The following is a 14930-nucleotide window of genomic DNA, read 5'->3' on the forward strand; positions in this document are numbered from 1 at the left end:
GTGTGGAGCCTAAAAGGGGATTCTGGGATATCATATGGATGACCCATCCTTAGGATAGACCATCAATGCTTAATCAATTACAAATATGTTCCTTTTCCCATCCGAGACTCCGTAAAGAAGCTGCAAGAGATAAAAGACAAACTACACAATCAATTATGCCTTGCGCTACACCGAACTGTACTAAATAAGTTGACGTTTATGAGTCCATAAGGAATCCTGCAACCATCCAGGCAATAGAAATCTTCAGTCTCTTCTTAAATAGAAATTCTGACTATGATACAACCATCTTCCTCAGGATTCCTATAGGAGAAGAGTCACAATAGTGCAGAAAAAATGCAATAAGGCCCCTACCTGTCCCAGGTAAGATACTAACAGAACGGCCCAAAAAAAAAGATCAAGCCTAACAGCAAGCCAGTGTGTATTCTCCGAATACAGAAGTCCAAATCACAAATCTTCCTAAGGGCCTGTTCACATCAGCGCTGGCTTTCCATTCCGGCGTTCCGTCGGAGGTTTCCGTCGGGTGAACCCCGCAACGGAAAGTCAAACTGAAACCACAGCTTCCGTTTCCGTCACCATTGATATCAATGGTGACGGAAACATAGCTAATGGTTTCCGTTCGTCACCATTCCGGCAGGTTTCCGTTTTTCCGACGGAATCAATAGCGCAGCCGACTCCGCTATTGATTCCGTCGTTAAAACTTTAGTGGGTGAATCTCTGATCCGTGGAAATTAGAACATGTCCTATCTTTCCACGGATCACGGGCGGCACACACGGCCATGTGCATTAGTGCTAAAAGGGTAATGCTGTTAAAAGGCATCACATTCGCCGATTAAAGGGGTTGTCCCAGAATCAACAATCACCTATCCACCTTCCTCCTCCTCCCCGTTCCTCCTCACTGCACCCCTCGCAGTGAGGAGGAGCTAGAATGGCGTGGAGGTTAAGCATGCGCCCGTCACTTCATTCATTGGACTGACGGAAACAGTGCTGTTTATGTCATTCCATTAGACTTTGAATAGAGCAGCAGCGCGCATGCTCGACTACCGCTCCATTCAATGTCCTCCTAACTGCAGTCAAGCAGGGAGGAGGAACAGGGTTCAGGATCCCTGTTCTGGCGATCAGTGGGGGTCCCAGTGATCCTGTGGGTAGGTGATCATTGTCGATTGTGAGACAACCCCTCTAAGATCATACTCACAATTTATTAATAAAAATGCTGACACCACATAGAATAACCAACTGGGACATAAAATTCCTATGCACGACTTGAGTTTCACCTTCAGGCTTTATCCGGGGATGGGCCGATGACCAAAGCGCCGTGCCCTTTGCACTCAGCTGATCGGTGGGGTTGCTGGGAGTCGGACCCCTACCGTACTGATATTAATGGCCAATAATATCAAAGTCATGAAAAATGTGGTCCATTGTTAACAACATTCGATTTTCAGAAAAAAAAAAATGCAGGCTGCAGTCAGACTATGTCTGGGGAATACCTATTGAAGTATAAACTGTGATGTGCTGATCCGCATAAATATTCTGGGTGAGGTGGAGGCCTTATTGCATTTGTCTGCACTATTACGACTTCACTCTTTGAATGTATCCTGAGGAGAACGGTTGCAACATGTTCGGCATTGCTATTTAAATTGTCAGTCCAGTTCTACTCTCCAGCCTGAACTAACATCGAGCAACCGTACGAGGCCCAGAGAGTATCATGCACTGGTCCAATTCTACAACAGTACCGCCCGGCGTGCCGGAACATCTCTCCACGCCCGATTTTAATTTGGGCTTAAGAATTTAACAGGACTGACAATAAAGTTTGAGAGTACACAAGATTTATGCTACAGGACGGGGGGCAAATTCCCTGCAGTTTCACAACAAGTTACAGAAATAAGCAGTCTACAGACCACCCTAAACAGCAGTTTTCTGATGGGCTCCAGAAGCAGCTGCAGGGACATTGATTTCCCCGCAGTTGACCGTCAATCTTGAGCGAATTTGCTAATTAATTGAAGCTGACAATCTAGCAGGTCACTTCCTGCCGGGGCTTATCATTTTTTTTTTATTATTTCATATAGAACCTATTTGTTTTTATTGATGGGTATATCTGCTTTTAATATTTTTATATCCTATGTTCTGTATAAAAGGGTGATGGGGAGCCCTTTGGTGCTCCTCTGGTGGGCATAAGGTGCCCCCATCCCCACCCTGACACTGTTACTCTCTATATGATGTAATACACTTGAAGCCGTAATGAATAAACAGCAGATTACCCATGACCCATTGCTCCGTTGGCCGGCTTGATAATAAAGGTTTTCTGCTTCCTTTTCTTCTTTAATTCTTTCACGTAATTTTGGTACTGAGTGTATTCTGCAGGGAATATCCAGGTGCGGGGAATAAAGCCGTATTCATGAGGTTGACACTTGATCATTCTGGAAAATACAATACAGTTTTGAGCAGTGCGATGGATGGATACATTAGGGCATGACCACACGTGGCGGATTTCCTCCGCAACTGTCCGCATCAATGCCGCACAGAATCTGCGTTGCAGATTCTGCTGCGGATCTGCACAAAATGTGCAGTAAATTGATGCGGACTAGCTGCTGCGGACTGCGGTAAAAGTGCTTCCCTTCTCCCTATCAGTGCAGGATAGAGAGAAGGGACAGCACTTTCCCTTGTGAAAGTCAAAGAAATTCATACTTACCGCCCGTTGTCTTGGTGACGCGTCCCTCCTTCGGCATCCAGCCCGATCTCCCTGGATGACGCGGCAGTCCATGTGACCGCTGCAGCCTGTTATTAGCCTGTGATTGGCTGCAGCCGTCACTTAGACTGAAACGTCATCCTGGGAGGCCGGACTGGAGACAGAAGCAGGGAGTTCTCGGTAAGTATGAACTTCTATTTTTTTGACAGGTTGCTGTATATTGTGATCGGTAGTCACTGTCACGGGTGCAGAAACAGTTACTGCCGATCGATTAACTCTTTCAGCACCCTGGACAGTGACTATTTACAGACGTCTCCTAGCAACGCTCCCGTCATTACGGGAGCCCCATTGACTTCCTCAGTCTGGCTGTAGACCTAGAAATACATAGGTCCAGCCAGAATGAAGAAATGTCAAGTTAAAAAAGCAAGACGGATCCGCAGCACACATAACATGTGCATGACAGCTGCGGACTTCATTGCGGAAATTAGAATCTCCATTGAAGTCAATGGAGAAATTCCGCCATGAGTCCGCCACTGCTCCGCAACAGACAGAGCATGCTGCGGACACCAAATTCCGCTCCGCAGCCTATGCTCCGCAGCGGAATTTTACGCCTCGTCTAAACGAACACTGCTAAATTAAAGTGTAAGTCAATGGACAAACGGCTCCGCTGCGGATTAACGCTGCGGAGTGTCCGCAGCGGAATTTAAGTGAAATTCCGCCACGTGTGAACCCAGCCTTACATTTCAGCACGTATACATTACTAGACCATGTGGGAGCCAGGGGACCCTTATACAACTGGTACATGCACATATAAATATGAGTAAAAAATGAGAAACAGTTTTTTGGTAATATAATATATGCAGCCCTGATGCCAAGCCTGCAGTCCAATGCTTTACTAGCTGCCAGATTCTAAAAGGGAAAGTCATTGACGAAAGCCTGGCTATGCCCAAGATTTGAGCATACCCAAAATGTAATACAGGACCTGACATGTCTCTATACTGGCTTTCTTAAAGGGTAACTAAACGTTCAAAAAACATATCGACATGTCAGAAGTTTTGATCGGTGGGGGTCCCCAGCGATCGCTTAAACGAAGCGGCAGAAGCGCTCAGGTGAGCGATGAGCTGCTTAGTTTCTTGGAAAGCCCATCAATTGGTGTACAGGCTCAATAGAAAGTCTATGAGCCTTTACACCGTTATATCAGCTTTACGAGAAAAGCCAATCAGAAACCAAGCGGTTCAGCGCTCACCCGAGCGCTTCTGCCGCTTCATTTTAGCAATTGGTGGAGGTCTCGCTGCTCAGACCCCCACTGATCAAAACTTCTGACATGTCACTACGACAGAAGTTTTTTTTAAAGTTTAGTTACCCTTTAGGCCGGGTTCCCGTGTAGCGTAAACACTGGAATTCTGTGCGGAAATTCTGCAGCATTTACAGTAGCAGCAAAGTGGATGAGATTTAGAAAATCTCATGCCCGCGCGGTAGAAAAAAAATGCAGCGAAAACGTTAATAAATTGACCTGTGGTACGGAATTTATACTGTGTTTTAGTTGATTTTCTGTTGCAGGTTTTCCCCATTGACTTCAATGGGGATGCAAATCCCGCAACAGAAGGCCAAGTGTTACGACTTTTGCGGTGTATTCGCAGCAATTACGCCGCAAAAAATCTTAACTATGAAAAATAAAAAAAACATACTTACCCAGAAATCTGTGTTTCTTTGTCCAGTCCGGCCTCCTGGGATGACGTTGCATCCCATGTGACCGCTGCAGAGCCATCCTGGGAGGCTGGACAAGTCGCTATAACAACGGCCTAGGTAAGTAAGAGCGTTTTTTACTGCTGCTTACCGCAGCAGAAAATCGGAATGTACTGCGGGTTCTAGGTCGGACACACTGCGTGATTTTTACGCAGTACATCCGACCCGTGGGAACCCGGCCTAAGGTTGATATTTATCACATTTCAAGAGACAGACGCACTTTTTTATTTTTGTGCTGCTGCAGCTGTGGAACGGTTGTTTTCGACTTGTACTTTTTACTTGTACCATTTGAGGTATGATCAATCATTATTCATTTAATTTTGGTGATACAAAGAAAAAAAACAAAAACACAATTCCAATTTTTTTTTTCCTTTTTTACCCCGTTCATTACTGACCTAAACTGTGTATGTATTTATAGTGTAATTTGTTGAAGTCAAATATAAGGGGGTTGTTTTATGTTATATGTTTTTTATTAAATATTATTTATTTTATTTCAAAAAAATTGTGTTTGGCATCATTTTGTTTGTAACATATAAGGACTCCTTTGCCAGATTATTGTGCCTTTGCATAGTAATATCCATGGCGCCCATATATTAGTATGACCTAATAGGCATTTACATGAGTCCTAATGTCCTAAGCTGTCTCCACGGCCACAACATGCCCAGCAGCAATCGTCATCGCAGATATATCCGTTTAATTGCGGGCACTCGGTCTCTGTGCGGCCAAGACCCAGGTCTGGCATTTTCATACAGCTCCTAGCAGGCAACTAATCAAGGGTCCATCCTTCCTCATGCACTATGCAAAAGAAGGGAAATAGTACTAAGGCCTTATTCACACGAACGTGTTTAACGCAGGGACTTATGTTAATGAATGGGGCCGTTCAGACAGTCCGTGATTTTCACGCAGCACGTGTCCGCTGCGTAAAACTCACGACATGTCCTATACTTGGCTGTTTTTTGCGCATCAAGCACTCATTGAAGTCAATGGGTGCGTGAAACCCGCGCACGGCACACGGAAGCACTTCCGTGTGAGGCGCGTGATTCGCGCAACAGTAGATAAAGAAATGAAGGAAAAAATAAAAGCGCTTCCTTCATTTCTTTTTCTAAACATCAAAACCGTGTGTCATAAGGATGGCATATGCGCGAAAATCACGCAGCCACGCACCATTCACTGATGACACACCGAACTGCAACGCACGCAAAACGCAGCGCAGCTCGTGTGAATCCGGCCTAAGAGTGTCACTAAATTGAGCCCATAGGAGAGACAGATATCGATATTATGACCTACCCTGTAGGTAAGAAACCTATCTCAAGGTGAAGACTTCAGACTGTGTCATGTCAAAATGTCCTACCAACTTGTGTCTACAGCTATTATGTTAACAAAAAGTGGGGAACAGATGAAAGGGCGTATAACCGCAAAATCAGACAACACAGGGATTGTTTGTAGTCTGTTACTATGGAGACGCATTCGTAAAAACAACATTTTTAATCGAGGCCATTTGCAACGTTGTTTACTTTTCATATTGAATGCCTTGGGACAATACAAAAAATTTCATTGTGAAGGTGGACTAAGTGTTTGTTTCAAACCTGTCAACATGTGATATCTGCAAGAAAAAAACAGTACAACTTACTTGGTCATATTTCTTGAAAGGCAATCCTTCCGACAGATCTCCCCCATCCCAGGGAAATGGTTGATTCTCTGATAAAATAAACATAAGCAGAAATTCTTGAGCAATAAGTTAGACAAATTTTATACCTGTGGCCACTACCTTGAGATATTCAAGAATACTTAATGGGGTTGTCCACGCACTTACAACTGATGACCTATCCACAGGATAGGTCATCATAACATGATCGGTGGAGATGGGATACTCGGACCCTGCACCGATCAGCTGCTCCGGCTGCCAACAGGCACCGGATGTTATGCAGGGTATGCGTTATTCGGAGCCAGAAGCAGATGCCAGAACACTGCAGCACTGCTCCTATTCACTTGATTAGGAGCAGAGCTGTAGTACTGCAGCTCGGCCACTATTCCATGACCGGAGCCATCTGCTTCTGGCATGGACATCCAGTGCCCGGAGGCAGCCGGAGCAGCTGATCGGTACGGTGTCCGGGTGTCGGAGCCCCACCTATACTGATGACATTATTTGTTTGTTCGTGAAAAACCCTTTTAAAGAGGCCTCATCACCTTTTTTTTTTTCTTTAATTCTTAAGCATTCAGTCGTAGAGACATACGACGAAGAATGATCATTTATATTCTGTCAGATTTGTGAGGAACCAGATAAAAAAAATCTTTGTATGCCACTGTATGAAATCAGAGGCACACAGAGGTACCCTTGAATGGGAGCCCTATTACAAAACTGTAATGCGGCCGCGTGCAAACACTGTACATACACTGAACAATCTGTGTCGTCCGAAGTAAACGTCTTAGGCTATATTCACACTAGCTACAAGGTCTGATGCATCAGGTTCTCGTTGCCGTCTGACAGTCAATGTAATGTAGTCTGCTGCTCTATTCTTTCCTTTTAAAAACTGCAATCCTATTATAAGTCAATGGGATCCATTAGGCTTATGACGCTAGTGTGGACAGGGACTTATCGGCACTCTGTAAAATGTTTCTACTGCTACATTACGCATTAGTATTCTGTTAGTCTAACTGGTGTCACTTCCATCAGTTCTATTTGTAGGAGCCAGGCGAAACTTTCTTTCTAATGACAAATCTCGACTGTAGAAGTGTAAACTCGTGCCAAGTCAAGCTGGTGATGGTGGTGTAATGGTGTGAAGAATGTTTTCTTGGCACACATTAGACCTCTTAATACCAGTTTAAGAGAACCTTTTATACGTTTTTACCCCCCTAAAGAGGTCGCACTACAGTCTAGGTCCATGTAAAGGCGATTCTTAATGTCTGCCTGTATGTCCTCATCCTTACAAAGAGAAGTTTAAAAATGTCTCAGGCATACCTTTAGGATTGTCTTTACATGACCTAACATGAGCAATTAAAGGGTAAAACTGATGACAAGTTCCACTTAAACATTGTTTAAATACCACATGGTGACCAAGTGCGTTTATTAAAGGGGTTCTCCCATCAGAGACATTAATGTCATATCCACAGAATAGGTCATAAATGTCTCTGATGGGAAAACCCCTTTAAGGACAACGTCTACCATCTTCTCATGGCTACTTCCATCACGATAATGCACCATATAACAAAGCACACGTCATCTCAAGCTGGTTCCATGACAATTTTATTTTCCATGATGTTGTGTTCCTTGGTTCCATGACCACCTTGTGTGACTCCATCATGTCATCACCAACCAGAATCTCTAAGGAAATGTCTCCAGCACCTAAGGGGTCAATCCATACCTTGAAGAATTCAGGCTCTTTGGAAGGCGAATCCGAGTCATACCCAATACTAGACAAGTGGACACAATGACGTGGCCACTGAGTGTATACATAATTATATACATTATTTCGTCTTACCTGATAGTTCCTGAGCTCAACTATTTTCTCATGTTGTATGGCACAATCACTCCAGATAAGGTTAGCCGTCTCATCATCGTCCCGGCCCTTCACAAACTGCATCTCTTCAATTACTGTCCGAACTGGATTCAATAGTACACACAATGTTAATACCGCAGTCAAACCAATTATACACTACAAAGACTTACTATATCTATGCAGTGCTGTATAGTGAGGAACTACAACCCCCAGCAGATCAGAACAGCTGCATTCTATGGGACACATTTACTGTATAGACCACCACAAACATTATAAAAACACTTTGATGGAAACTATTCAGACTTTGTAAGACACGTGATTATTTCTTCCTTTTAATATCTTAATCTTTTGAAAGCATGTCGCATGCACGGATAGAAAGGGAAATCATAATATGCAAAATGAACAGATTACTTCCCCTTCAAATGGATTACCCTAGATCCATAATAACCAGGTCTAGATGTACATGTTGTTGGGAATACTTTCTGAGGGTAGAAACACACTAGGCGTAAAACTGCACAGCGTATCTGCCCTGGAAGCCGCAGGGAATTCCGCCCAAACAAAAACACACCAAATAGTGGTGCAGTTTTTGTGGCAGATTGTCCACTGCGGAAATCCTGCAGGGTAAAAAGGTTTAGACTTACACCGGCCATAGTCACGGCGACGCGTCCCTCTCTTCTGAGCATAGCCCGGTCTCCTGGGATGACGCTGTAATCCATGTGATCGCTGCAGTCTTTGATTGTCTCCAGCAGTCACATGGGATGAAACATCATCCCAGGAGGCCGGCCTACACTCAGATGATGGGATCGCATTGCTAGGACTATTGCTGGGAATATGTATGAACTTTTTTATTAATTTAAAATAAAAAAATTCAGTTTTATCTTTTTCAATTGCAATTTTTGTAGCGGAATCGCAGCATTTCCGCCTCAAAAGTTGCAAATCATAGCTCTTTGTGAATTCAATAGGGAAAACAAGCAACAGAAGAGCAGCGATTCCACAGCATAAATTGACATGATGCGGCTTAAAAAAAAAAACGCACCGCAGGACGATTTATGAACATTTTTTGGAAACATTTTTCCGTTGTGTGTGGATGAGATTTGTTCAAATCTCACCCAATCTGCTGCCACTGTATTATGCGGCAGATTTTCCACAACGAAATCCGCAGTGTATCCACCTAGTCTGTTCCTACTCTAATATTTCTCCAAAATCTGCAAGCACTAGTTATGACATAGACCCCTTTATGAAAATCCTGGACTTAGCAAACATTCTCCTCCTGTTTCTAAATTGAAGGCCATAGTTAAGGGCACACAATGAAATTCAAAAATCTCAGAAAAATGAATGCCCTAACAGAAACAATTATTTAATTATCCCTGAGACGTCCCACTACGCTGTGCAACTCCGCTTCCCTGTCTTCGAGGCGTCAACCAGGTTCTCACCACTCTAACTGGGGACAGCATCCAGGTACGCTCTTGAACTTATAGTTTTATACGGACCATTACAAATTCTTGGACCTCCAGAGAGGTGACCACTATCTTTCTTTATGTGGATATGATGTAGAAACCTCTTTTATCTCAACCTTCATGACCTGTTTTTTTTAGCCATTTCACCATATTTGGACCTACAATCGAGCGCCTATGGTCAACTTAAAAGGGGTTTTCCCATCATAGACCCTTTGTTTAGGTCTATCTTCATAATTTAAATGTCCTTGCACTATGAATAAATCAACAGGACGTTCTTGGAAATGAGCACAACTCCTCTACTACTTCACTGTTCTGTTCTTGGACGGAGAGAGGAATGGTGGACCACCGGTGACTTGAGACAGACCATTGAGTGTAAGATGACATCACACCGGAGATAAACACATAAATCGTTGTGCCAACACCTACCAATCTCATACTTGGTTCCTGCCACGTTGGCTGTGATGATGCCATTTTTCCTCTTTTTTCGGATCTTTCGCCTGTTAGAGCCATTGGACTGATAAGGCAAAGCTGTACCTAAGGACAAGCTGGATGACGCATGGCGATCTTCCAAACAAGAACAAATAAGATCACAGTTAATCTTCTAAATTATAAGTTATGGAAATGTATAAAAAACTTCTATACGTAAAGTATGACAATGGTATGAAGGTGAAAACACAAATGTCATACCAGACGCATTAGGCAAGGATGGCATGATGGCCAGTGATACTGCAATGTAGAGTCAGGAGAACACACTGGACATCCGTACCCAGCTCACAAGAACCGGTCGTCATATCATTTCTGGAACTTGACAGTCTCTGCTATGACATCACCAAAAAAGCAGAAGTTTGCGAACCCTTAAAAAAAAAGAAAACATTTGCGTTAATGAATAAAAAGACAAATGATCCTACACAGACAGAAATCTGACAAACATCAACTGTTGGTGAGATATGGGTCCTCTAATGCAACGCCATCCATACTGTTGGTGCCAGCAGTGCAGCAACACTACATCTTATTTTTGAATATTACAGATGTCCTGGGCCCATGCATGATGTATCAGCAAATAATGATACTTGTTATTATTGGTAGTACATTTTACACAACCATACCTCAGATTCTCAGAAGCCTGACTTGTTGAACATGCAATCTATTCTGTGGGCAGCATGTTAAAGGGCAGGAGCAGCCATGAGTGGGCGGACCTATTCAGTGATTGGCAGCTGCTTCTGTAGGCACACGCATACGGGGAAGGCTGTCAATCAATGGTTGGGACCGCTCACTGGACTCTTTAGCCCATTGTGATCAGGGCTTTAAATGAATACATTACAGGTGATCCAGAATCTTTTTACACAAAACTATATATCAATCTGCTCAGCTTCAGTTGGCCCAAAATTAGGGGATGCTGACAAAAACGTTGACAATATTAAACAAATTGAAGCGTATCAATCACCTACGCACAGCGGAGGCCATCAATTTACTAGAAAATAAATCCATCACCGCGGCATCAGACATAACGCGCCTCACGCCTCTCTGATAACATTACCGCCTTAAAAATTGATAGGTTAAAGATCATTATATGTTGGCTCTGCCTACGTAACGGCTGTCCCAGCTCTATGTCGAGGTAACATGCTATGTCTTCCTACCTCCTGCCCGTAAAACCCCTGCAAGCAACGTCCCATTCCTCCTAGAGATTGCTGCATGCAGAACGGACGTCATATAAAGACAGAATGAACAGTAATGAACTGGAGAAAACATAATTACTTTGTTCTTTGTATCGGCTGAAATACCTTCCGGAAACATTACACTTCCTCTTCCATTCCCATCAAATAAATCAATGATACCTTAAAGCGACACAATGCTTTTCGGATACAAGCAGATATTTCTCAGCGACCGTAAAACTGCCTCCGTAATTGACCTGTCTCAGCCATAAATACAGAATAGTCTCTAGTTCATTGCCCTTTATCCCATTGGATGTAGCAGGACTGCAGTGCAGCACGACCATCAATGCATAAGAAGGTTATAAGTGGTTATAAGTCAAGAGAATAAAAAAAAATAAAAAATCTATTGGGAATGCAAACCCATCATGGCTGGATACACAGCAATACTGACTTGTAGCCATGGGTTAAGTTCCCTTCAGGTATCAGCTGCATGGAGTTGGTACGTTGTATCTATGTTGACATGGGTTTCATATCCCATGCGATTGGCCGTGTATAAAGGTGGGGGTGCAGCGGATGAGGACTTCCGTCATTTGGGCTCTGACATAAAGTTAGGAAACTTTTTAGTGTAACTATTAGACTGGGATTGCATATCGCGGTAAAAATAATCTCGGTATTATGGCTCAGCTCCATTCAAGTGAATAGTGTTAAGATGCAATACCACACACAGCCCATGGACAAGAGAGGCGCTGTTTTTGGAAGGAAAAAAAAAAGCAGCCTTTATTTCTAATCTTATACAACCCCTCTAGATTAAAAAAAAAGACCAGATATCTATTTCTAAAGGGCATTATCCGTCCATCTAGGTTTGGCTTAAGAGCAAATTCAGATTTGCAAGCGTTCGCATCTCTCTATTTATAAAGCTCCAGGGATCCTCAGGCGTCTTGTCAGCGACAACCCTGGTTGTCACAGATAACTGACACAGTGTGACATTAGCTGCTGCTTGAGCCTGGGGATGAGGTCATGTGATCACGGCGTTCTCGAGAAGCAATCGCTAATCACTATGATCCCTCGCACTGAGCGCTCCTTTGTCTCTGGGTATTGTTAATTGTGAGGATCTCTTACAAGCTGCTCATCTCTCCAGCCGCATTCACACATGGCTGCTTATTATACAGGAAGATCCTCTTCACTTATCTGGGGGGGGGAATAAAGCCGTTTTGCAGCATCAGCTTCATGTACCAAAGCAAGAGAATATTGTACATTTTATATATATATAGACACCTGGAAAACTACAAGTCTAAGCATAACTAGGAGGGATGACGGGAATGCTTTTGGAGAGCAAGTAGTCACCAAGCTCATTTTCCATTACTCAGGAATAGAAGAATTAAAGGGATGGTCTCATGAAGACTCCCTTCTTCACATGGATGTCATAGTGGGGGGCTGCCCCGCTCTGGACTCCCCGTTATAAACCAGAACGCTGCACTGGCTTCCATTTAGAAAGGGGTGTCTTCATAAGAACTCCTCTAAATAACATTTTTGGCCAAAATAAAATACTTGGAAGTCCCTCCCGCCGACTCCCGGCACCCCAGCCGATCAGCTGTCTGCAGGGGCCGCGGCACTCGTTCGAGCACCACAGTCTCTTCATTGTTTACATGGTCTCCTTCTCGTTCGTATTTTGCACGCAACATTACATTTGTAGCGGCTGGGCACCGTCCCATTCAATCGCACAGGTGACCATCACTAATGACAGCCATTGCAGTGCACAGAGATTGTCACCCAGCCTTCCATATATCTTGAATGGCAATCACATCTGTACTGTAAGACCAGTTTCACATTAGCGTAATATGGGCGCATCTCTGCATCCATAAACAGTCGCCCAATCGCGGGCCTTATGACCCAAATAAATACAGGTCCCTAAAATTCGGTCAGTTCGGATCGTTAGACCTATAGTTATGCCAGGATTGCGGCCATAATATTCCTGTGAGAAACTGCCTTTTTGAGTTACATTATTTGACCGCCTGTTTTCTACTCTCTGTGAGACAGTCTTTACTATACTATTCGTGGATCAGGCTGATCAGGATGAAATGTGTTCTCTGGTCCAGATGGGGGGGCCGCAATGCATGGAATTGTGGGAAGGAACAAAAAATCTGGTCCCTTTAGACTAATACGAAGACAAGATGTCTGCCCACAAGAGGACCGGTGGAGATCTCTAGCCATAAAGCTGGATATAAAAGCTAAATATAATTCTTTGGGGGTCTATTTTTTCTCCTCACAGCTATACCGCTATGGTGTGGAGAGAATTTCGCAGATTTCCAAGCTCTGGTTAAACACAACTTCTACTTTTCCGTGCCATAAAACCTTGTTTGTGTATCAGGAACGCAGGTGTGATGTGCAGGTAGTTATTTAGCAAATTCCAGTAAGGATGCGACTAATTCTGGGGGTCTAATACGTGGTTAACGGTGTACAGACTCATATATTTCTAAGAGCCGTAGGGGCACAGCGCTCAACTGGGTTCTCCTACCCCTTTGTTTTAGCGATCGGTGGACCCGGACCAATCAAAACATCTGACATGTCAATATGTGAAGTATTCTGCAATCATAGGTACCGTTTAAGAAGTTCTCCCAATATAAAGTAAAATTCCTTTAATTCAGGATCAATGGGACCTCATAGGTGTTGGTCGCGGTTACATGTGTTTCACCTTTAAAAAACGCGTGGCCAATAACAGGATCACAAAACTGCGGCAATTCGTATTAAAATGTGTGCGGTTGCGCCGCGCAGCAACAATACTGCAACGTGTGAACACAGCAGCGGAAACAGGACAAACGGCGAGTGAGCGTGGTGTTACATGGCGCCCATTAAAGTCCTCCGGAGACGCTCTTTGTCACAGCTCTCCTCTCTGGCTAATATGGGCTCCCAAGCAGAGGATTTCTTTCTATGGTGTCTATATATCTTAAAAAAGCATATGGACAGGGTTTGTGCTAAAGAGAATGTGTTACGAGTAAAGAATTCATTGGAGAAACACAAAAGGGAGGAAACCTCCAGCTCACCAATCCTGCGTCTCAAATGAAAAACCTCGCTCGGATCCCCGCGACGGCCCACGGTGGATAATGCAGAAGAAAAACGAGAAATGATCCAGCACTGTATAGGGATAAAAGGGAAATAGTATTTCTGCCATGAATAAGAACACTGTCGGTGTTCGAAACGCGTAGGCTTGGGCAACAGCCCGCACTTCAAACCACCCTGACCCTGCGTCTCTTGGCAATTTTTTAAGAATTTTTGAATCAATAAAAGTGGGAACGAAGCATCCCTTTTATCCCTATACAGCGCTGGATCATTTCTCTTTTTTCTTCTAAAGAATTCATTGTTAAAGAATAAAACATTTGTTACATGCAAAGAGTTAAAAGTCAGTCCTTCAACATCCAGACATTGGCAAAAATATGAAGCCGTTACATACTCAGAATTGGGGCTCGGTGTATTTCTGAAGAGTGGGGAGCGCGTTCGCTCTCAGCGTTAATCAATAATACATTTTCGTGTCTATCTAAGTGATGGTGCGGCAGAGAAAACGTCTGATGCTGATTATACGATTTGCACATCTAAACTCAGCTAAAATTCTTCATTCATAGAACATGACACATCAAAGCAGCAAAACTCAGCGGCAAGACACGTTAAACGAAGACAGGGGAGGGGGAAGCAACTATCTGGTATAAATGAGATGTTAAATACCGTGAAAAATATGCGGCAAGGACGTGTGGACTTAACGGCACATTCCAGGAAAAACAAAGAGCTCCTCTCCTTGTTGCTCCCAGTTGCACAACTTTTGTTTTCCATTGGTCGGCCAGGCTAGTCATTTTGGCGCTCTCTGTGTCATGTCCATGACAAAATTATTCCCACGGTTCTTCTC

At 43.7% G+C, this 14930-nt stretch overlaps 2 protein-coding genes across 3 annotated transcripts in view; one reads left to right on the plus strand and one right to left on the minus strand.

Annotated features, from left to right (window-relative positions):
* TTLL7 (tubulin tyrosine ligase like 7) overlaps positions 1-10232 on the minus strand; it is a 122551-nt gene extending 112319 nt beyond the window's left edge. For both annotated transcript variants that reach the window (XM_075832914.1, XM_075832913.1), the window contains exons 1-5: positions 10071-10232; positions 9810-9947; positions 7909-8030; positions 6060-6127; positions 2256-2414 (exon numbers count right to left, since the gene is read on the minus strand). In XM_075832914.1, the coding sequence (XP_075689029.1) occupies positions 2256-2414; positions 6060-6127; positions 7909-8030; positions 9810-9947; positions 10071-10095 (512 nt within the window). In that variant the 5' untranslated portion in view covers positions 10096-10232. The remainder of the gene's footprint in view (positions 1-2255; positions 2415-6059; positions 6128-7908; positions 8031-9809; positions 9948-10070) is intronic.
* DCST2 (DC-STAMP domain containing 2) overlaps positions 1-14930 on the plus strand; it is a 787084-nt gene that overhangs the window by 739841 nt on the left and 32313 nt on the right. The gene's annotated exons all lie outside the window — the stretch shown is intronic.

The sequence above is a fragment of the Rhinoderma darwinii genome, chromosome 7 (assembly GCF_050947455.1).
Source record: "Rhinoderma darwinii isolate aRhiDar2 chromosome 7, aRhiDar2.hap1, whole genome shotgun sequence".
NCBI classification, from domain to species: Eukaryota; Metazoa; Chordata; class Amphibia; order Anura; family Rhinodermatidae; genus Rhinoderma; species Rhinoderma darwinii.